At 37.9% G+C, this 22,754-nt stretch overlaps 1 protein-coding gene across 1 annotated transcript; it reads left to right on the top strand.

The window, feature by feature from the left end:
• The first annotated feature begins 958 nt into the window (after nucleotides 1-958).
• SPACA1 (sperm acrosome associated 1) lies at nucleotides 959-17,459 on the top strand. The gene is made up of 7 exons (XM_030859478.2): nucleotides 959-1,166; nucleotides 3,716-3,772; nucleotides 8,564-8,665; nucleotides 9,415-9,521; nucleotides 10,491-10,626; nucleotides 16,650-16,770; nucleotides 17,300-17,459. Exons 1-7 carry the CDS (start codon nucleotides 959-961, stop codon nucleotides 17,457-17,459), a joined length of 891 nt encoding a protein of 296 aa, XP_030715338.1.
• The last annotated feature ends 5,295 nt before the right edge of the window (nucleotides 17,460-22,754 follow it).

Below are 22,754 nucleotides of genomic sequence, written 5' to 3' on the forward strand. Positions count from 1 at the left end.
CTCTATTCTTGGCTTGTTGCCCTTTTAAACATTTTGTTAGTGATCTGAAGGAAACTTTTTCCAAATCAAACTTGGGAGAAATATTTAATATATTAAGGCAACAGAATCAGATTTCAGAAGAATCTCAATGAGACCTTAAAAAGTAGGCCAAAAGCACGAAGACAGACATTCACAAGAGACAAAGGTTAAGTCCGACATTTGGTTCCCAAAACATCAGCTATCCAAGTAGAGAAAGGAGAAGAACTAGTTTGACAGTAGTTGCATCTTCCCCTCTCCTTTCCTTTACCCCCACCTTGCAACGAAGCCCCACGCGGAGCTGATGGCACTGCACAAATTCTTAAAACGTGAGTACATGCCTGAGCTGCAACAGCAATAGTGTTCAGATCAAAGAGAGAAAGTGCACCCCTATATCCTCTACAAATCAAGCCTCACCTGCAGATACGGATCAAGTTTGGGGCAACCTACCTAACAAGGCCATGGTGAATCATTCTTGATACATGCCGAGTTGGCTATTGTGCATAAGTAATTTGAAGCCAAGTCATATAGAGAGTGCTTGGGCTCTAGGGAGTCTGGTTTGTTGAGGCGTAAATGCAGGAAGGACGAGCACCTTTTAGCACAAAGCAGGGTGAGGGAAAACGGCCACCCCCAGCAGTTGGCTGGCAGCTCGCCTAATGAGGAAGTGCGAAGGCATGGACCCGCCCAGCGTGCCGGGTTGGCCTAGAACGCCGGAAGGGGCGGGGTGTACCCGAGCGCCGTCGGAAGTGGCCCTTGGGACCCCTGTGGTCAGGCCAACGCGCGTTCCGTGGGCCCAGCGCGATGGTGACGTTCCGTGACGTCTCAGTGGTTGCCGGGGCACGGTGTGGGCGTTCGGAGTCGGGCTTCTCCTCTCTTCGAAGCACCTCTCATCTGGAGCGGGCGGCTGCGACTGCACCTTGGGCGGCCGTCCGGGCCGAGAACCATGGGCCCCGGGGGCGCAGGCTGCTCAGACAGGCTGCTGCTGACAGTCGGCTGGCTGCTCCTGGCGGGCCTCCAGTCAACGTTCGGGATCAACGTCACCGCGGTCCAGGATCCCAGCTTGGCCAACGAGGGCGAGGGCGAGGGCGAGGTCGAGGGCGAGGGCGAGGGCGAGGGCGAGAACGAGGCCGAGGAGGAGGCTGAAAACGACAGCGAGGCCGAGAACGAGCCCCCGGCTGAGGCCAGGACGGATGGTAAGTGTGGGAGGCTCCTTGGCGGGGACCCGCAGGCACCCTTTGAGGGTCAAGCCTTCCCTGCTCTTTGAGGACGATGAGAATTATCCAAGTTAACATCTGTAGAGCTCTCTCTCAAAAACAACCCCGAATTTATACATTATCGCACACCTCATGGCCTTAAAAAAAAGATGTGCTAATTCTCCAAGACCAGAGCAAGATAAACGAGCACACGTATAGAAATTGCTACAGAAATACTGCAAAATATTGCTCTGGACAAGGGAATAGGTGATTATTTTTTTAAACATCAGAGAGTAGCTTCCCACCACGGGGACCGATTTTGACTCCCCTTGCAGTTATGTTTTTTCCTTTCCATTGCAGATTTTTTTTTTTTTCCTTGAAGTTCCAAAGTGCCTGAGGTCTTCCTCCGTTTTTCACATTTGCACTTTGGGTTAGAACTCAAGGGAGTTCCCAATTCCCCTCACGGTGACACATCTAGATAAAACAAGATGCTGACAAAATTCCCCGGAAGCCCCGTGTCAGCTTCATGCAGCCTCCACCCTTGAGCACCTCTGCAGTGTGATAGTGTTTTATTTGTAAGTTCAACTTTGAGTCACAAAGGAACGGTGGCAGTAGAAAACACCAATAAAGGGATCCAACTAGAGGCTTTGTTAGAGGATACAATACATGTTAACCAACAAAGACTGAGCCTGTGTTTGATACATAAATTTGCCTTATTCTCCTGGCTCACTAAGCAATAAAACTTGACAAGCTGTGGTACATGTTATATTGATTAGTAGCTCACGTGCTTGTAGGTAAAAGGTCAGTTGCAGGTTTTCAGCCATCTAAAGGAGAATACTTCTCTTCCCTCCATAAATTGACCCATCTGAGATTCTTTTAAATATCCTTGGCAGTCTTATGTCTCCTATAAGTACAAAGTAGGTGCTGTATTTATCAGCCATTCTTTTGCTTCCTGATGATGGATAGTGACCCTCAGCGACATAAAGAAATTGACTATCTGATGTTAATGGTGGAATTGAGGTTTGTACTGCCTTGATAACATTACATTTCAGAGAGCTTGGAGAAGTCCTTGACTTTGGAAATATGAAAAAGAGGACTAGGGTAGAAAAGAGCATGTTCTAAAGCGTAGTGGCTATTGCTTCCCTCTAGTTTTAAAAGTAATTAACAATTTAAACTGGTCAAGGGATAGTTCTATCTGTAAATGCTAGAGTTCAGGCTAAACCCAGGTGATGGAGTTATAATGCCTTAGATTCAAATTTATGTTTCATAATGTACCAGCAGAAGGTATCCAAGCGTTTCAAGCAAAAATGTCAATTCATAATTGATCAGAGTCATAATCCAAATTATTTTACGAAGTCAATATTGATTTACTTATATATACATCAAGTGTATATTTGCTTGCTGTATATTCAAGGCACTGTATTTGGTGCTTATAAGTATAGAAGTGTTTATGAAAAATTACAATAATCAAAATAGGAAAAATTCTTAGAATTATATGAAATTAATAAGTGCAAAATGAATGAAGTGTGAATGAGGTTATGCTATCTTAAGAATGCTGGTAGGGCTAAACAAGTTACAGAATGCTTGCATGTACTTTATCATGTTTAATTCTTATGATAATCAGATAGGTTCTCCTTTCCAAATTTTGCAGAGGGGTTAAATAGGCCTGACACAGTTGAAGGAATTTGCCCAAACTCAGAAAAGCTAATTAGTGGTAGAGTAGCAATTTGGACTCCAATTTTGATGCATAGTCCCATGTAATATTGTTGCCTCAGGACATAATGCCTTTTAAAAATTACCTTCTAGCACCTCATTTAATATTTATTTTTATTGAGCTTTTAGTCCTAATCTGAGTTATGAAGAATTGATTATATGCTACAGCTAGTGGAATTCATGTCAGATTTCAGAACAATTAGAAAAAGAGAAACTTGAGATTTAAAACCAACAATATTTAGCTACTCGAATACTTATATATTCCTAAATTATCCTGCTAAATAAAGTGTCGAAATAAATTCTTAGGAATAATTTACCATCTTAACCTGAGAATGAGTAGAACCAATCTATAACATAATTTTAATGAACACTTTGCATAACTACTTCTTTTTGGGTAGAAATAACACACTCAAATTTTTTTGGAAAACGGAGAATAGAAAAAATTGGGCCCTATAATTGGCAGGCTTTTTTGTGTTTTTCTGACCTCCTATATAACTTTAACTCACCATGTATTACACTGATGAAAAACATTATTTTTAAATTATGTACAAGGTTTAAACATAAATCTTTGTAAGTTATTTCCTAATTTAATTCTTCAAAGGTTTAGTTTTCTTTTGATTTAAACAGTAATAGAAGATGTACTAGGAATGGCATTGCTTTTCTGATCTAATAAAACTTTAAAAATGTCTGCTTCCCATATGATAAGTGCTTGTATCCTCCATCCCCAAGTAAGAGTTCTTCACTTAGAAAAGTTTTCCTATGATTAAATAATGTATTTTTGCATTTATGTTTAGTTTCAAATAGGACAACAGTCAAAGAAGTAGAATTTGGGATGTGCACCGTTACATGCGGTAAGTAGCATAGAGCAGATAAATAACATTGTATTGGGACGGGGCGGGGGGGTAAAAACAATGTGTACTCTCATTCATCTCTCACTGATTTCTATTTCTAATATCTATGATTTACACACAAAACTCAAACTGATTGCTTTACAAGGTAGGGTATTTTCAGTTCATAACCTGTAGGTCTTACTTTAAGCCAACTCCCTATATGTATATATTTTGGGAGGAGGGGCACATAAACTGCTTTCACCAAAGTAAAACTTTATCTCACAGATGTTCAGAAGATGAAAGATCTTCTGATGCATCTCACAGATGTCTTCCACATACTGTGCTGGCAAATCTATCAAGAAATTTACTTTATTTATAATAGTCTATTCTTAATGATACATTTTCCCAATTTATATGTCATGTTTTAGAGAAAAGAGGTATTGGCTTTGTGGGGAAAATAATATTCAAAAACTATAACTTATTTTGATCATTCCTTGAATAGAAATTGGACATAAAAATCTCTTACGTGGGGGTGGGATTAAGACTACACATGCTATAATAGACCAGTGTTTCTCAAACTTAAGTGTTCACCCTAGGTGCCTGCAGGGCTTGTTAAAACATGGATTGCTAGGCCTACTTCAAAATTTCTAACTCACTAGGCCTTTGAAGGGGTCTAAGAATTTGTATTTCTAAACAAGTTCATAAATGAAGCTGATGCTGTTTTTTAAAAGACCATCTTTTGAGAACCACTATAGACTAGTGTGCTAAGAAGACAGTAGATAATTCACAATGAAATTAAGTTTATTCTAAATAGAATCTGCCTTGGAAAAAAGACAGTGACAGGAGGGAAGGACAAAAACCAGAGGATAAGAAGACAGAAAGTCCATGCAGGTATGGATCAGAACAATATGTACGTTTTTTATTTTTTGGTCAAAAATTGTGCCTGAATTGTTTTTGAGATAGCATTTTTTAAATGATGTTAAAATAGACTTAACAAAAAATTTACTACTTTAACAATTTTTTGAAGGTACAATTTAGTGAAATTAAGCACATTCACATTGCCATGCAGTCATTACCACGATCCACCCCAGAACTTTTTCATCATCCCAAACTGAAACCTCCGCACCAATTCAACAGTAATTCCCCACTCCCCCCAGCCCCTTGCAACCATTATTGTACTTTCTGTCTCTTGAGATAGTTTGAAACCTGTTTTTTACTTTAACTTCTTAGTGTGTCAGAGTCAGAAAATTAGAGGAATTCTGTGTAATAAACCTGTGTTTATTCATTTGCAAATTACATCTTCTGGCTGCTTACTTGAGAAATTTTCACAGGTAGAGAATTATTTTTATGACAATTCTAGTAATTGATACTGTCCTACTCTATTATTTAAAGATGTGCTTCAGGGACTTCCCTGGTGGCGCAGTGGTTAAGAATCCGCCTGCCAATGCAGGGGACACGAGTTCGAGCCCTGGTCCGGGAGGATCCCACGTGCCGCGGAGCAACTAAGCCCGTGCGCCACAACTGCTGAGCCCACGTGCCACAATTACTGAAGCCCGTGTGCCTGGAGCCCGTGCTCCGCAATGGGAGAGGGCCCCGCTCGCCACAACTGGAGAGGGCCCACGTGCAGTAACAAAGACCCAAAGCAGCCAAAAATAAGTAAATAAATTTTTTAAAAAAAAGGTGTACTTCAGAAATTATATATTATATTTGTTTATTCAGCAATTTTTTTTTGTTTTCTGTTTTTTTATTCTTGCCTACTCTGTGTCAGGTATTGTTATAGGTGCTAGGAATAAAGCAGTGAACAAAGAAGTGGAAACTCTCTGCCTTCAAAGAACATATTTTTTGGTAGGGGCAAAGAGATTAAAAGTGCCTTCGGTTTTTTACGTAAAAATAAAAGGCACATTTTTCATTTTCACCACGAACTTTATTGAACAACGTATTCAACCTTTTGCTCCAATACCTTCTGCCATTTTTCAGGCAACTTCATAATTCCATCTTCCCAAAACTTTTTATCTTTTTGAGCAAAGAACTGTTCCAGGTGCCTTTTACAGTCTTCCAGGGAATTGAAATTTTTTCCATTAAGAGAATTTTGTAAAGACCGAAATAAATGGAAATCTGAAGGTGCAACGTCTGGTGAATATGATGGATGAATCAGAACTTCCCAGCCAAGCTGTAACAGTTTTCGCCTGGTCATCAAAGAAACTCACAGTCTTGTATTATCCTGCTGGAAGATTATGCGTTTTCTGTTGACTCATTCTGGACACTTTGTCGAGTGCCGCTTTCAGATGGTCTGACTGGGAGCAGTACTTGTTGGAATTAATCGTTTGGTTTTCCGGAAGGAGCTCATAGTAGAGGACTCCCTTCCAATCCCACCGAATACACAACATCACCTTCTTTGGATGAAGACCAGCCTTTGGTGTGTTTGGTGGTGGTTCATTTCACTTGCCCCATAATCTCTTCCGTTCCACATGGTTACAATGTCCACTTTTCACTGCCTGTCACAATTTGTTTTAAAAATGGAACGTTTTCATTAAACGAATGTTTTCATTACTTTTCAGTAGAGAATCGCATGCAGAAATATGGTCAAGAAGGTTTTTTTTGCTTAACTTACCTGGAACCCAAACATCAAAGCGATTCACATAACCAAGCTGGTGCCAATGATTTTCAACGCTTGATTTGGATATTTTTGAGTATGTCGGCTATCTCCTGCATAGTATGACATTGATTGTTCTCAATTACTGTTTCGATTTGATTGCTGTCAACTTCAACTGGTCTACCTGACTGTGGAGCATCGTCCAGTGAGAAATCTCCAGCACAAAACTTCACAAACCACTTTTGACATGTTCAGTCCATCACAGTACCATCTCCATACACTGCACAAATCTTTTTGTGCGTTTCAGTTGCATTTTTACCTTTCTTGAAATAATAAAGCATTATATGCCAAAAAATGTTGCTTTTTTTCTTCCATCTTCAACATTAAAATGGCTACACAAAAATTCACCAATTTTGATAAGTCTTTTTTTAAATGCACGCTGATATGATAGCTGTCACATACTATCTAACAAAATTGTTTCGAATGAAGTTAAAGACAACTAAGTGCTACTAGAACCATCTTACGGAAAAAATCGAATGAGCCTTTTGGCCCACCCAATAATATGTAAAACATGTAATATGTCAGATGGTGATAAGTTCTAAAAAGAAAATAAACCATAAAAGGCAATATTTCACATCTATAATTTTAAGTATTAAGAAATCTTTTCAATTTATAACAACTATTTAAAGGAAAAAATGCCTTAGTGAAAATTCTGTTGAACCCCAAAACAGTATTTTAGCAGTCAAAAAGTTTTCTTCTCTTGGAATACACAGGCAGATTTTTAAGTATGGACTTACAGAAAATCTCACATCTACACACATCCTTGCGATAAACTGTATCTGGCTAAGTAAATGCATAAAATACCTGCTTGGAAAATATGCATTTCAGAATAAGGCTATGCCTCTAGAGAAGTGCCATTCATAAATTCAAGGGGAGCCATTCTGCAGCCATTCTTAAGCATCTCTTTTAATCAAGAGACCTTTCCCCCTCCAACCTTCCTTCTCTTTATCTTATATGGAGTACTCTCCTTTGTGCCTCAAAGTTTGGTCCACAGACTTGCTATATCAGCATCGACTGAGACCTTGTTAGAAATGCAGAACCTTAGGACCTACTGCAGACCTACTTACTGAATCAGAATTCACATGTTAGTATGTCTCCAGGTGTTTTGCAATCACTCTGAAGTTTGAGGAGCGCTGTTACAAGCCATCTCTAGACTTCAACTTTCCCTTGCCTTAAGAATGGGTTTTATGATTAACATCTTGCAGGGACTGAAAGAGGGAATCTGGTAGAAAGGATATCAAGATGGGCTATTCCTTAGCCTGTGACAACAGAGTCTTAATCACAGGTCATTTATCACAGGACATGTTCAACACGTCACTGAACCAGCTTTTATCATTTCCTTCAATTTTGGTGATGGTAGGGCAAACTCAGTGGAGATCAGTCAGTAAAGACGTGATTTCTTGCTCTGAAATGTATTGCAATTCTAATGAGAGTATCTTTTTGGAAATGGAGATTTGGTCATTAATAGTCTATCCTGATGTATTTAATACAGGGATTTTTACCAATTTAGATATTAAAAAGCATCATTTATGTTAAAATCTAATCTTTGTAATTTCCTCTGCAAGCTCAACCCACCCCACCCCCCAACAAAAAAGTTCCATGGTCAAATAAATTTAGAAGATCCTGTGTACTACTGTATTTCATCAAATCTAAGACTTTCTTGGCTGTGATAATCACATTTTATGCAACTCTAAAAAAGGAAAAATGCTGCCATTCTTGACACACTGTCAATTCTAAGATGCATTCTGATTTCAAAGATGTTAAAATGTAAAAATTTTACATCTTAGATCAATGAAAGTTTCCACATAAAAGCACATTAATTTACTAGCATATTAAAAGTTCCCCTAAAATTCTGAGGAAAGAGGTTCCTTTCATTTTAATGTAATGTATAATTTCCAAATGTATATAATCATGGAATCCTTTTTCTTATGGTAACAACCAGAGGAAATAGTGTTTCATGTAACTCGCTTTGGAAAATGCTGTTTTATGAAATAATTCAAAATGAGGGACCTAAAAATATCTAAATGTTATTACCCTGAATTTAGGAATTTAATTTCTGAAATTAGGAGAAAAGTCTCAAAAAGACCTAGGTGCAAAAGTAAAGGAACTCTGGAATTATTATTATTATTTTTAACATTTGCTGATTTCTTTTACCAAAGGTGTTGGTATAAGAGAAGTTATATTAACAAATGGATGTCCTGGGAGTGAATCCAAATGTATCCTACGGGTGGAAGAATGTCGTGGACCAGTAGATTGTGGCTGTGAGTTGGCCTATGTATTGGAGGGAGACTGAGGAAGCATTTACTCTGGGGAAATACCCTTAACCTCAGGTTGCCGTGAGTGGAAGGAGGTGATCAAATGATATACTGAAAGGAATTCATAAGAAAACTTAAGCTTCCGCTTCTCTAGACAGTTACAACTCTTTCTACTTTTGCTTCACATTTTTTCAGTGATGTGTAAATTTAACATACATTCTCTAGTACACTGGAACCATATTGCACTCAGGGTCTGTGGTTGAGGCTGTCCTCAAGTGAAATGCTTTTGAGACTTTGGTCGTGACAGCTTATCAGTAGATTGGTAAACCCTACATTGGGAACTTCGAGAGCCACTCTATACCACCTTTCACTAGTCAGATTCCATTATCTTTAAACATGGAAGGGGCGGAGTGTATGGGGCGGGAGGGGGGTTCTGACCCTAACCAGTAAATTGGAAGCCACTAGTAGATCTCAAAGTTTAATAGATCACTAAGTAGTTTGCCCTTGCTATCTCTTCTTCACGATTTATTCTGCTGAAGGAACAGACAGGTATGGTGTTTTCTACCTGCCTCTTTTGGCGACTTAATCTTTGACGCCTCTCTGCTCCTCTACAGTCAGACTTTCAGTAATACATTTGCTAACTTCCAGCATGTAATTGGTTTTAAAGTTGGAAGTGACTTTTAAAAGTAGTATTGTGTATAAAGCAGTTTACAGTGCCCATTGGTATATATGTATTTAATTTTTCTTTATTTCAGGGGGTAAACCAATTTCAGAAAGTCTTGAAAGTGTTAGGCTAGCATGTGTTCATACATCTCCTGTAAACCGTTTCAAATATATTTGGAGACTTCTAAGGCCAGACCAAGTGAGTAATGAATGTATGTAATTTGGTGCTTTCTAGTGAGGGATAAAATTTGTTTCCCAGTGCTTGATCACTCTCAGAAAACTTTCTCTTTAAAAGCAGTTTGCAAAAATGAAGTTAAAATCATGCAACTTTATTATTATTGGGATTTAAATTTTTTCATTGCTTAGGGAGGCTAAGACTTTACATATGCCTTAGGGCCAGCTACTATCAGAACTTAAAAACACCTATTTTATGGAAAGTGTTCTATTTTGGAAGCAATAGTTTCATTTGTATATATAGTACAAACAGTACTGATAACAGTAGCTAACATTAATAGAGGACTTATTCAGTGCCAGACATACACAAAGTGCTAGAGTTTCTTTTACTCACATAAAAATCTATGAGGTAATTCCTGTCATTATTCCCATTTACAGATAAATACAGCTGTTGCTCACTATGCTCAGGGGATTGATTCCAGGACCCCTTCAGATACCAAAACTGGGGATGCCCAGTTCCATATGTAAAATGGCGTAGTATTTGCATATAACATAAGTACATCCTCCCATATACTTTAAATCATCTCTAGATTATTTATAATACAATGTAAATGCTATATAAATAGTTGTAAATAAAATGTAAATGCCAAGTCAATACTACTGTGCAACCAATTCAAGTTTTGCTTTTTGGAACTTTCTGGAATTTTTTTTCTGAATATTTTTAATCTCCGGTTGGTTGAGTCCACTGACATGGAACCCAAGGATATGTAGGACGAGCTGCAGCTGAGATGCAGAGAGTAACTTGCCCTGCTTCACACAGGCAGGAAGTTGGTACTTGTTATCTGGATTATCTGACTTTAAAATACATGTGCATAATTAATTACTGTACTAGAATGAGAGAAAGTGACTCTTATTTTGTTACAAGAAATAAATTGTTTCCTGATCTTAAGTTTTCATGAAGAATGTTGATACCTTTTTTTTTCTTTTAAAATAGCAAGCCATTATACTTGCAAATGATTCAGCAATCCTGGAGGTTCACAGGGATACTCACCCCAAGGCGTTTGAGTGTGAAACGTTGGATAATAATGAAATAGTAGCATCTATTAAATTCACAATCTATACAACAACTGGTAAGTACCCGGCAATGTTTTGGTTTGCTTATATCTCAAACTTCAAAGCACATCAAAATCACCTGGAGGTCTTGTTGAACCACAGATCATTAGCCCAACCCCTATAATTTCTGATTCTGTAGATCTTTAGTGGAGCTGGCACAAGAATTTCCATTTCAAACAAGTTCCTAGGTGCTGTTGGTCCAGAGATCACATTTTGGGAACCACTAGTTTTATACCATTTAGACTTTTCTACAAGGTAATACTTAATTCTTATTTTTTTCCACAAAGAGAGTCAGATGTACCTCACTTTGGGAAACTGGTGTATTCCTGAATTATCTCCAAAGAACAGTCCTTTAACTTGAATTATATTCTTACTTTTACTTCTATCGCAGAGGTGAAAATGGATACATAGAATTCTAATGGATGCTTAACAAAAGTTTTGATACAGTAAAATAAATAAAATTAAGAAACGTTATGTCAAAGCACATCTTTTTAAAAATTATTCATTCGAAGACATTTTTTTATGAAACAATACAGTCCTCAATATATGTCACAAAACACAAATCTTGACCCGAACATAATTTTACATGTTAGAAACTGTGCTTCCCTTGCAAAAAGGATCCATGTGCATGTCTTTTCAATTTAAACTATGATGTCTTCTATATCCAAATAATTATTTCCTTTTGTTGAGTTGCTCTTAACCATTTTTATTGTTGTCATCTGTGTTTTTGGGTGTGTGAGGGGTTTGGTCACAAGTTCTTTTGAGAATCCAATCAAGGCTCAGGAGGCTTTTCCCAGAAAAATACCCACATATACTAACATGCCAAAAGTTACCCATAATTTTAAGAGAGTTCATGGATTTCTTGAAGCTATTTCTCAATCCCAAGTAAAGAACTCAAGATGCAGTCTAGAGATACCATGAAACATAACACCCTTTATTGAACTGGAAACAAGATAAGGTGTTTTGGGGGTGATTTTAAAAAATAAACTATAACTTTCTTTGATGTGTTGTTCAGTGTCCTTAAAAAACCATCTTTATGGTGAAAGCTAATAACCTTACTCCTATGTTGGGATAACAGGTGTTATTAAAAGGATAATTTCAATCAAGTGCTATAAAAGGCAAAAAAGGACCAAACATCATCAACTAAAAAGTATCTCAGTGAGTCATAGTTCAGGATATTAAAGGATTCAAAGGCCATTCTCAGTTATATTCCCCACAGCTTGGTCCCTGTTAGGACAGCTTAGTAGTGGTTAGCTCTTCCTATGTTAGAAGGCAACATGTGTAAGCTAAGGGCTGGAGCACAGACCCCGGTGTCAGCAAGTGAGACAAAGTTGATTTTTCTCTCTTGTAGCTGTCCAAGGCTGGTGGGGTAGCTCTGCCATCTCAGCACATGCACTGGTTAAATGACAAAATGTTTTCAGAAAACTTTGGTATTTATTAGTTTCTTTTAAAAAGGACAATTGGGCATACCACTGTGACAGACCCTTTTGGCTCTTTAGACATCAAACAAGTATTTTGGCTATAAATGTTCACACAATATGGTACTGGCTTGAAACGAATGCATGATTGAAATAGTTTCAGGGTAAATATGGTTTAATTAATGAAAATGTCCCATCCATTCTCTCATATAACAGGTTTTTCACTTCCACAATAATTGTCTTTCATAGTTAGGCATGGTTTTGATTGAATTATGTCCCCCTGAAAAGATACTTTCAAGTCCAAACTCCTAGAACTTCAGGAATGTGACTGTGTCTGGAAATAGGGTGGTTGCAGATGTAATTAATTCAGTTAAGACAAAATCATACACACTAGAGGAGAGTGGGCCTTTAATCCAATATGACTAGTGTCCTTATAAGAAGAAGGAAATTTAGACACAGCCACACAGAGAGACAGGAGAATGTATGTGAAGACTCAAAGACACGCGGGGAGAAGACAGCCATGTGAAGACACACGGAGATTGGAGTTGTGCTATCACAAGCCAAGGAACATCTGGGGCTACCAGAAGCTGGAAGAGGAAAGGAAGGATCCTTCCCCAGAGCCACTGGAGAGAGCATGGCCTTACCATCACCTTATGTTCAGACGTTTATCTTCCAAAACTGTGAGACAATATATTTTTTTTTTTTTTTTTTTTTTGCGGTACACGGGCCTCTCAGTGTTGTGGCCTCTCCCATTGCGGAGCACAGGCTCCAGACACGCAGGCTCAGTGGCCATGGCTCACGGGCCTAGCCGCTCCGCGGCATGTGGGATCTTCCCGGACCGGGGCACGAACCCGTGTCCCCTGCATCGGCAGGCGGACTCTCAATCACTGCGCCACCAGGGAAGCCCTTTTTGTTGTTTTTAAGCCACCTAGTTAGTGGTACTTTGTTATGGTGGCCCTAAGAAACTAATATAAACATAAACTTAGTTTTTCTAAAAAGTGAGAGCATCGAAATTCAGCCTGTTTTTTATCAGAAAATTTCAGTAGAAATGCAGACTATCTTTTTATTAGATACAAAAGTAATCTAAGGGACCCTTGCAAGAAGACTACCATTGAAATGAACCAAAATCTTTATACCTCTCATTCTCCATCTTCTCTTGGCTAGTATTGCAGGGTAGTAGATAAATGGAAAGAAATTTTGCATTTCTTCTCAAGTTTTAATCCTAAAACGTTTTTTTAAATTTGAGCTTTAAAAATCCCACTGCTTCTATAAATCTAAAATTATCAAAAATAAAAAGATTTTTAAAATCCAACAATGTTGGAATATAAATATGATATAAATTGTCTACCATACTTGGAACTATTTAGCGAGATTACTAAATTGAGTTTATAGCTCTAGAATTACCAAGGAAAATGGAATATTATACTGCATGGTGTTTAAAGAACAGGAAGAAAATCCAGATGAATAAGCAGTTGGGATTTCCCATATATGAGACTAATTCTGTTAGAGTGGTACTTACCAAAATACTAAAATACATAAAACATAGCTTGCACAAATCATTATGTCTCCCTGGATGTTGGTTTGCTTATCTGTATAAAAGTTGTATAAGATGACCTTTCTGGCCCTTCCCCACATGAATCTTTTATGAGTCTACGATTAAGGGGCCAGGAATAGCCAAAAGAAAGCTACATAATTCACTAAGTAAGTAATGCTTGATATAAATTGAATTTTTATCAGTTTACAATGTAGCAGTGTTATAATGCATATGGTAAACTGGTCATGTCTCCATAATAGCATTATTTTCAGGAAGAACAGAAAGATATGGGAGAGAATGCTGATTTAAAAGTGGTGTTTGGCTATTCGTATGAAGAAGAATGAGCTTCAATTCCTACTTTACAATGTATACAAAAATTAGAGATGTATTATAGTCCTAAATGTAAAAGCTAAAACCATCAAGCTTAAAAAAGGAAACATAAGAGAGTATCTGTATGATTCAGGAGTAGGCAAGTTTCTTTTTAGACATGACAAAAAACAATCACCATAAAGGAAAGATTGCTAAATTAGGCTTCATCAGAATTAAAAACTTCATCTTCAAAAAATGTTGTTGAGAAAACTGGACAGCCACATACAAAAGAATGAAAGAAGGTCACTATCTTACCTCATACACAGAAATTAACTCAAAATGGATTAAAGACTTGAATGTAAGACCTAAAACCATAAAATTCCTAGAAAAAACATAGGCAGTAACCTTATTGATATAGGTCTTAGTGATATTTTTGTAGATCTGACTCAAAGACAAGGGAAACAAAAGCAAAAATAAACAAATGGGACTACGTCAAACTAAAAAGCTTCTGCACAGCAAAGGAAACCATCATCAAAACGAAAAGACAACTTATGGAATGGGAGAAGACATTTGTAATGATATCTCTGATGAGGGGTTCATAGCCAAAATATATAAAGACTCACACTAATCAACAACAACAAAAAACAAACAACCTGATTGAAAATTGGGCAGAAGATCTGAATAGACATTTTTTCCAAAGAAGACATACAGATGGGCAACAGGCACATAAAAATATGCTTGACATCACTAATCAGGGAATTTCAAATCAAAACCACAAAGAGATATTACCTTACACCTGTTAGAATGGCTATTATCAAAAAGGACAAGAAATAACAAATGTTGGAGAGGATGTGGAGAAAAGGGAGCCCCTGTGCATTGTTGGTGCAGCTACTATGGAAATCAGTATGGAGATTCCTCAAAAAATTAAGAATAGAACTACCATAAGACAGCTATTTCACTTCTGGGTATTTATCCAAAGAACATAAAAACACTAATTCAAAAAGATAGATGCACCGCTATGTTCACTGCAGCATTATTTACAATAGCCAAGATATAGAAACCACCTAAGTGTCCATTGGTGGATGAATGAATAAAGATGTGGTATATATACATACAATAGAATACTATTCAGCCATAAAAAAAGAATGAAATCCTGCCATTTGCAACAGCGTGGATGGACCTTGAAGGTATTAATCCTAAGTGAAGTAAGTCAGTTGGAGAAAGACAAATACAAAGATTTCACTCATATGTGGAATCTAAAAAAACAAACAAAATAAAACAAAAACACACTCATAGGTACAGAGAACAGATTACTGGTTGCCAGAGGGGAAGGGAATTCAGGGGTGGGTGAAATGGATGAAGGGGGGAGTGCAACTGTATGGTGATGGATGGTAACTAGACTTGTGGTGGGGATCACTTTGCAGTGGATACAGATGTCAAATTATAATGCTGTACACCTGAAACTTATGTTAGAAAGTTTAAAACTTCAGCTCTTTAAAAGGAATCATTAGAGGGCTTTCCTGGTGGCGCAGTGGTTGAGAGTCCGCCTGCCGATGCAGGGGACACGGGTTCGTGCCCCGGTCCGGGAAGGTCCCACATGCCGCGGAGTGGCTGGGCCCATGAGCCATGGCCGCTGAGCCTGCGCGTCCGGAGCCTGTGCTCCGCGGTGGGAGAGGCCACAACAGTGAGAGGCCCGCGTACCGCAAAGAAAAAAAAAAAAAAAGAAAGAAAAGGAATCATTAGAAAAATGAATAGGCAAGCCAAAATCTGGGAGAAAAAAAAATTATAAAACAAGTACAGCAAGTACAATCAGTTTGGGAAAAGATCTTGCAGTTTCTTGGAAAACTAAGCATACCTCTACCCTATGACCCAACAGTTCCACTCATATGTATTTACCCAAGAGAAATGGAAATGTATGTTCACAAAATGACTGGTGTGAGAATGTTCATAGCAGTTTATTTATAATAACCCCAAACTGAAACAGCATACGTGTCCATCAGTAGGAGATAGAATAAACTAATTGAGGCATAGTACCCAGTAATAAAAAAGAAAAAAACTATTGATACATTCAACAATATGGTTGAATCTCCAAAACATTACACTGAGTAAAAAAGCCTTACACAAAAGAATGCTTAATGTATGTTTCCCTTCCTATGAAGTTCTAGAACAGGCAGAACTAATCTATGGTGGAAAAGAAAATCAGGACAGTAGTTGTCCCTAGAGGTTGGGGCAGGGATTAACTGGGGGGCCTCGAGGAAACTTTTGGGGTATAGTAATATTCTGTGTATATTCAGGGGTTTGAATTATATATGTCTGTTTGCATTTGCCAAAACTAAATAAATGCACATTTAAGATCATTGTGCAATTTGGTGTTCATAAATTTTACCTCAAAAGAAAAAATATAAACGAATGTTGAACTCTAGTTAATGATATGCCTGTTGAAGAATTTTGTAGGAAGTGTGCAGACATCAGCAAATTATCTTGAAATGCATCAAAAAATAAGATGAATCAATGGATTGAGAAGAGTATGGATAGAGGGATAGTTAAAATGTTGATGGTAGTGTCTAGGTGGTGGGATGTTTATTGTCAAATGCTTTCAACTTTTCTGTGTGTTTGAAAAGGACACTTTTCAAACACGCAGAGCAAGTTCATTAATAACTTTGCTTCCATTAATTCTTTCTGTATTTTTCTAGAGTTTTTCAAATATAAAGTTTCCATTTAGATATCCATTTTCTTTTATTTTCCAGTAGTAATAATCATCAGGTGTTTTTTTCTCTAGAATTGCAGATGAAAAGATCAAGCCGACCAGACATTGATGCAGTCCTAGTTTTGGTTCTGACCATGGGAGTTATTATGTGTATATTCGTGGTCTTTGTACTGATCTTCATAATTATAAACTGGTAGGTGAAGGACTGAAACTAAGCCATCACCCTTGGTTGATGTCCTCCTTGTCTGCCCCTCCCTGTCTGTTGAATCCAAGCTCCTGTCCATGATGCTTCTCACATGGGTTTTGAAACTGTCCAACTCTCTTCATCCCTCCTGAGACTCTCCTAGTTCAAGCTACCTAATCTGATGACTTGATCCCCAACCATGAGAAAGCTTTTCAATGCAATTTTTACAATTTTACGTAGTAGTTGCTAAAGAAAAACGTTTATTGAATTAATATTTGTGTTGTCTAGTTGTAGTTATCACAACTTTAAAAGTTGGTTATTGTAACCTACTAATTCATTTATATGAGAATATTTCTGATACCTACATAAGTATCACCCCCTGGTACATCTGAGGGCTCATCTACTATCACAATGCAGCTGGTGCACCACACAGTAAAAATAAATCATGACTAAGGAGGCACTTCTATATATAGAAAACTAAATATAAATCTATTTAGTTTTCATTTCATAAAAGATTTAAAAAATGTTTTTCTTCCAGGGCGGCAGTCAAAGATTTCTGGGGGGCAAAAGCCTCGACACCTGAGATACAGTCTGAGCTGAGTTCAGTGAGATATAAAGATTTATCCAGTCTTGACCAATCACCAACTTCAGAAATACCTGGACATGAAGATGATGCTTTAAGTGAATGGAATGAATGATGTATGGATGATGTATAGCAAACCAAAGGAGATTAGAGCATATCAGATTCATTATTATAAAAATAAAATATATAGTGAAATACTTTAACAATATTGTAAGTGATTTATTATAGTCTGAAGGTAATGTAATATGAGAAGGGGCTGTTTTAATCAGTGCATCTTTGTGGTGGAGTTATCAAAAAGTTTTAAATTTGTTCTCAACATTTACCATTTCAAGTAATCACTTGGTAGCTTTTATCTAGAGGCACACACACAAAATCTTTTAAACACATTTTTGATCACTTTGATCACTTCTAAGGTGATTTGCCTGTTCTGTCACAAACAAGAAAATAATATATAGAAGATGCCTTGCATATTAGACTTTCTCCCTGCTGGGAGCACTGGATTGAACTTGCTTAAAGCAAACCATACTTTAGAATCTCTGCAGGGCATGTGACATACAAAGCATCACTTTTAGCACATGAAATAATACTAATGATAGCAACCGACACTTAGTAGCTACTATGTGCCAAGCATTGCTCAAAGCATTTTACATGTATTAAGTGATTTAATTATGATCGCGTATAGGAAGTATATAAGGAGGAACTGAGGAGGAACTTGGGGATGGCTGAGTAAATGACGTGAATTTAACATGCCCTGCAATTCTCACAGAAACAGTGAATTAAGGAGTTTTGCATGACCACTGGTAAGTACCTTCATTGTGTTTGGTATGCGGGCGATAACATCTCAAAACTTATATCTGGATATCATCACTGGCTTTTTGTGCTGTGTCATTATGTGATACAGTTGTGGTCAACTATCAGACAAGATAACAAGACATTAGATAATTTGATTTGGTAGACTTCATCAGAACTTAATTTTCAGAGTCTATGATAGTAGCACAAAATACACTTAATTTTTTGTTTAGATGAACTGTATGCCAACTTTATTGTTATCACTATGGGATTTATCTGATGAAAGTGTTAACTCTGCACATCTGTGAAAAAGTCATTGTAGATGGGCATTTATGGTATACCTCCCTATGGTAGCCTAGACAGAGGCTGTGTTGTGGAATTATCCATGCTTTTTGTTATACAGCATTTGTATTTGAGAGAAGCAATGAAGAATTGGGTGGAAAATTATTTTGTTATCTGTTGTAGGAATTCCACTAGGGATTTTAAGTGAAAAGAAATTGTTTTCATAAAATCTTTCAAAAGAATTTGTGTGTGTGTGTGTGACACCCCTTCTTCCCCCCATATAAGTGTGGGGGAAAAAATAAGCCTTCTTATTCCTGATTAAGTATGGTCATGTAACTTCGGCATAGATGCTAGACATTCTTGAATAGTAATTACTATCAATTCTTATTTTTAAAACCATGAACAGCGGTCGTTTCCAACTATACTTCAATGACCACTAATGTTCAGTCAGGTTAACAGGTTTAGTTGTCAGTGCTGTTCACTGGATGTTCCTGGCTGTCTGCTTACCAGCCATGTGCTAGGGCAGTACCTCCTCCGCCCCTTGTGATTGGGTGGGGTCATGTGACTACTTCTGGCCAATGAGTTATGAGCCCAGATTTCAAATGTCACTTTCAGTCTAGAACATTTCACTGTGAAAACATCCAGAGCTCACCCTTCTCTCTGCTAGAACAACCAGAAATGTTTAGATGGTGGCTTCTTTGACACCTTGGATCCCAGAGGGAAGGCCACATGGCACAGGATCTCCAGTCAATAAACAGTGGATATGTAGTGTGAGAGAGAAATAAACTGTGTTATTTTAAGCACTGAGGGTTAGAGACTGTTTGATACAGCAGCCTTAGTAAGACTATCCTGAGTGACACGTGTTTTCTGAAAAATAAGTTTTCATGGTCAAATGAGTCAAAGACCTCTTCAGTACAGGACTTCCCATCAAGGTGTTATATACATTGTGACTCTCCAACAAGGGGATATAGGTGCAGTATTTTCCTAACTTATTGGTGGTCTGTGGAACAAAATTGAAAGCCTGCCATCCCAACTCAGAAACACACTTTTGAGCAGGACTCTCTGGCAGGTCTGTCTACGGGAGTGAAGGCTCAGTGAGGTACTCTTTCGTAATGTATAACACACAACAAGTCAGCAATGCAGCTTGACAACAGTAGCACCTTCCCTCTTAGATCTTTCAGTGTTACTTAGACCTTTCACTCATCCAGACCCACCTTGATGGACTTTCTTGAAATCATCCTCCTAAGACCACAGCTCCTCTCTCAAGTCCTATGACCACACTGCATTAAGTTCAAATAATCGACAAATCTTATATTGAAGTGGATTATAATATGTTCCAGGTCTCCATGAACTCACTCCAGGTCTTATGAAAACCCTCTGTCTTTTGCCACTTGGTCATAGTCTGTGTGTAAGGGGATCTCTCGCTGCCATGGGCCATGGGGTCTCTGTTGCACATCACTAAAGATTAATGGGGCCAGTCACTTTCCTCTCCAGGCAGACCAGGCCAGAGGCATCTTCTAGTTCCCATCTACTCCTAAATTCCAGACATCTGTTACTTTTCCTGGTCACCAAAATATCCACAAAAAAAGCCTTGAACTTTGCATCTGGATCCAGGAGGTAAAAAAAATGTAAGCAATTATATACCAAAAAGAGACCTTCCTTTTGGACCCCAGGACATTGGTCTCTGCATATGCAGCAGCTGGATTTTGTGAAGCATTCGAATAACACCATACTCACCAAGAGAATCTTTCGTTTGTCCTTCCAATCAACTAACATTCATTGGGCTACCCCATGGGCCAGATACTGTACTAGGCACTAGGAATACAGTCTGTGCAAAAAAAGCAGAAAAGATCCTTCTTCTCTTGGAGTTGGTCGATTACCCAAGACAGCCATTAAAATTAACTAAAACTGGGATGAATAAATTGAAAGAAAACTGCACATTTCTATGAAGCTGTAGTAGGGGAAATGACATTTAAAGGAGCTGTAAATGTACACACTGCTATATTTAAAATAGATAATCAACAAGAACCTACTGTATAGCACAGGTAACTCTACTCAGTACTCTGTAATAACCTAAATGGGAAAAGAATTTGAAAAAGAATAGATAACATGTATATGTATAACAGAATTATTTTGCTGTGTACCTGAAACTAACACAACATTGTTAATCAACTATACTCCAATATAAAATAGAAATTTAAAAAATAAAGGAAATGTAAGGCCCCCATAGGAGTTACTCTAGTTAATGGGGAAGAGGGCCTAGGCAGAGGGAACAGTAGTTGTGAATGCTCTGAGTCAGGAAGGAACATGACACATCCTGAAGAAGGGTTAGCTGAGCTGGAGTGTAAAGAAAGAAGAAAAGAGTGGTGGGAGATGAGGCTGGAGATGTATGCAGGAACTGGTGATAGTGTCTGTGTGTGTGTGTGTGTGTGTGTGTGTGTGTGTGTGTGTGTTTACAACACACATGAAAAAATATAGCTAAGTGACCTGAGAATACAAATCAAGGGAGTCATTGTTGAAATTGGCACTCCTGATTTTTTTTTGCTATACTGCATTTGCCTATGCCTTTCTGGAATTCATTTATTATCGGCCTTTTGACAAACAATGACTATTGATGCTCACCTAGATAGGGTAGTCTATACTTTAATTTGGGTTCCTTTGAGTCCTACTGAAATGCAAGATCTCATTAATCAGACCTTAATTCTTATCCATAACAGTTCCTAATTCACTCTCATATTATGAAGCTAAGAGCTAGATAGAGAAGATTAAGAGTTCACAACAATGACCAGGGCTGGTGGGTATGCCTCGGGGCCAGCAGCAAGCGATAAAGTGGTTGATAGACATAGTAGGCTGCGGTTTTCTGCAGTCTTGAACATGACCTGTAATGACTCATCCTGTTGAAACACATTTGAATTTTCTTTAGTTAACATACGCATAATGTTTCAATTCAAAATGGTTTTCTTCCCAGAGTGTTTCTAGTATAATCCATATATTCTCTGTTTCTGTCTCTTGATCTCTTGAAAATTGACGTGCTTTTTTGTTGTTGTTGTTCCACTTTACATTTTAAATCTACTTCCCCAGTCATTTTTGGTTATATTCTGGAGGACAATCTTTTTGGAATTCATAACCCATCACTGTTGTGATCCACCATCTGTCTCAAAAAACATATAACCCATTCACATGGTTATTTAGGCTTTGAGGTCTGTGCAATTTTATTATCTGTGATCAAGTCATTTGTGTGATGGAAAACAATTTGCCTTTGACAGTTTTCTGTTCTTGTTGAAAATGAAACTAGGATGTTGAATATCAAGGGCTTTTTCCTTCACCATTTAAAGGAAATAAATTGCAAAAGGGAACGCATCTTTCTTTGATGTTCAACTTCTACATTTTGTGAAAATACCCAGTGTATTTAAGTACATGATAGGTATTCAAGTTTTTATCTTATTAAGAGGAAAATTTAGGATTAAGCAACAATTATTTAAATCGTGTTCTTAGAGACATGTGTACTAGTTGGTTATTTTTTGTACCTGTCCATGTATTTATAAATATAGACCTTACTTGAAATAACAAGAGCCTCTAGGCTCTGTAGTGAGTACTTTCACTACATGAAAGTACATGACTATCTCTGCTAAGTGAAATTTGCATGAGAAAAGGTCCAAAGGTGGCAATGTAAATGGTTGCTTTATGTGATGATAGTAGGATATGTCCTTGAGGAATGTTTCCATCACTGTAGAGAATTTATCCTGAGCTACCTACAATGCCCACTGAGTTTCTTCTTCACTCAGATATATTTTTTGGGGGGTGTGCATTATTTGTTGAGGACAATAGGAACATCACAGCTTCCTTTCTGTACATTAATCTTCATCCCTTTTCTGACAGATATGGTTTTAGGTATTCCTGAGATAAAGCTCAAGGTGATTTTGGACAAACTGGTTGGGTTTAAGCCCTCTCATTAGAAAGGCATGTGAGATTTGTATCTTTTACGCAGTACCCCAAGGTAACACCAATAAAGTGATTTACAAGGAACAGAAATCATCTGACAGTAATGAAATCATGTTCTTCCAGAGCAAACAATATAAAACCCTAGAGGTAATAGGGACAGGAAAGAGTACAGTACAAGCAATACTCTTTTGTATGCTCTGGGGTAAAGCAGCACACAGCATACAGTTATTAGCGTGAGCAAGCTTCATAAAGGAAGTGGATGTGCTGGGTTGCTTTGCAGCAGGAATAGGAGTTGTGTCGATGTGCACGAGTTGGGAGCTCTGTGGGGGAGGATGACGTAGAGTGTTGGCCTGAAGTTATGAGTGCCTGAATCTGATGGCTAAAGATGCCAGAGGAG

This window comes from Globicephala melas, chromosome 14 (genome assembly GCF_963455315.2).
Source record: "Globicephala melas chromosome 14, mGloMel1.2, whole genome shotgun sequence".
In the NCBI taxonomy this organism is placed as follows: Eukaryota; Metazoa; Chordata; class Mammalia; order Artiodactyla; family Delphinidae; genus Globicephala; species Globicephala melas.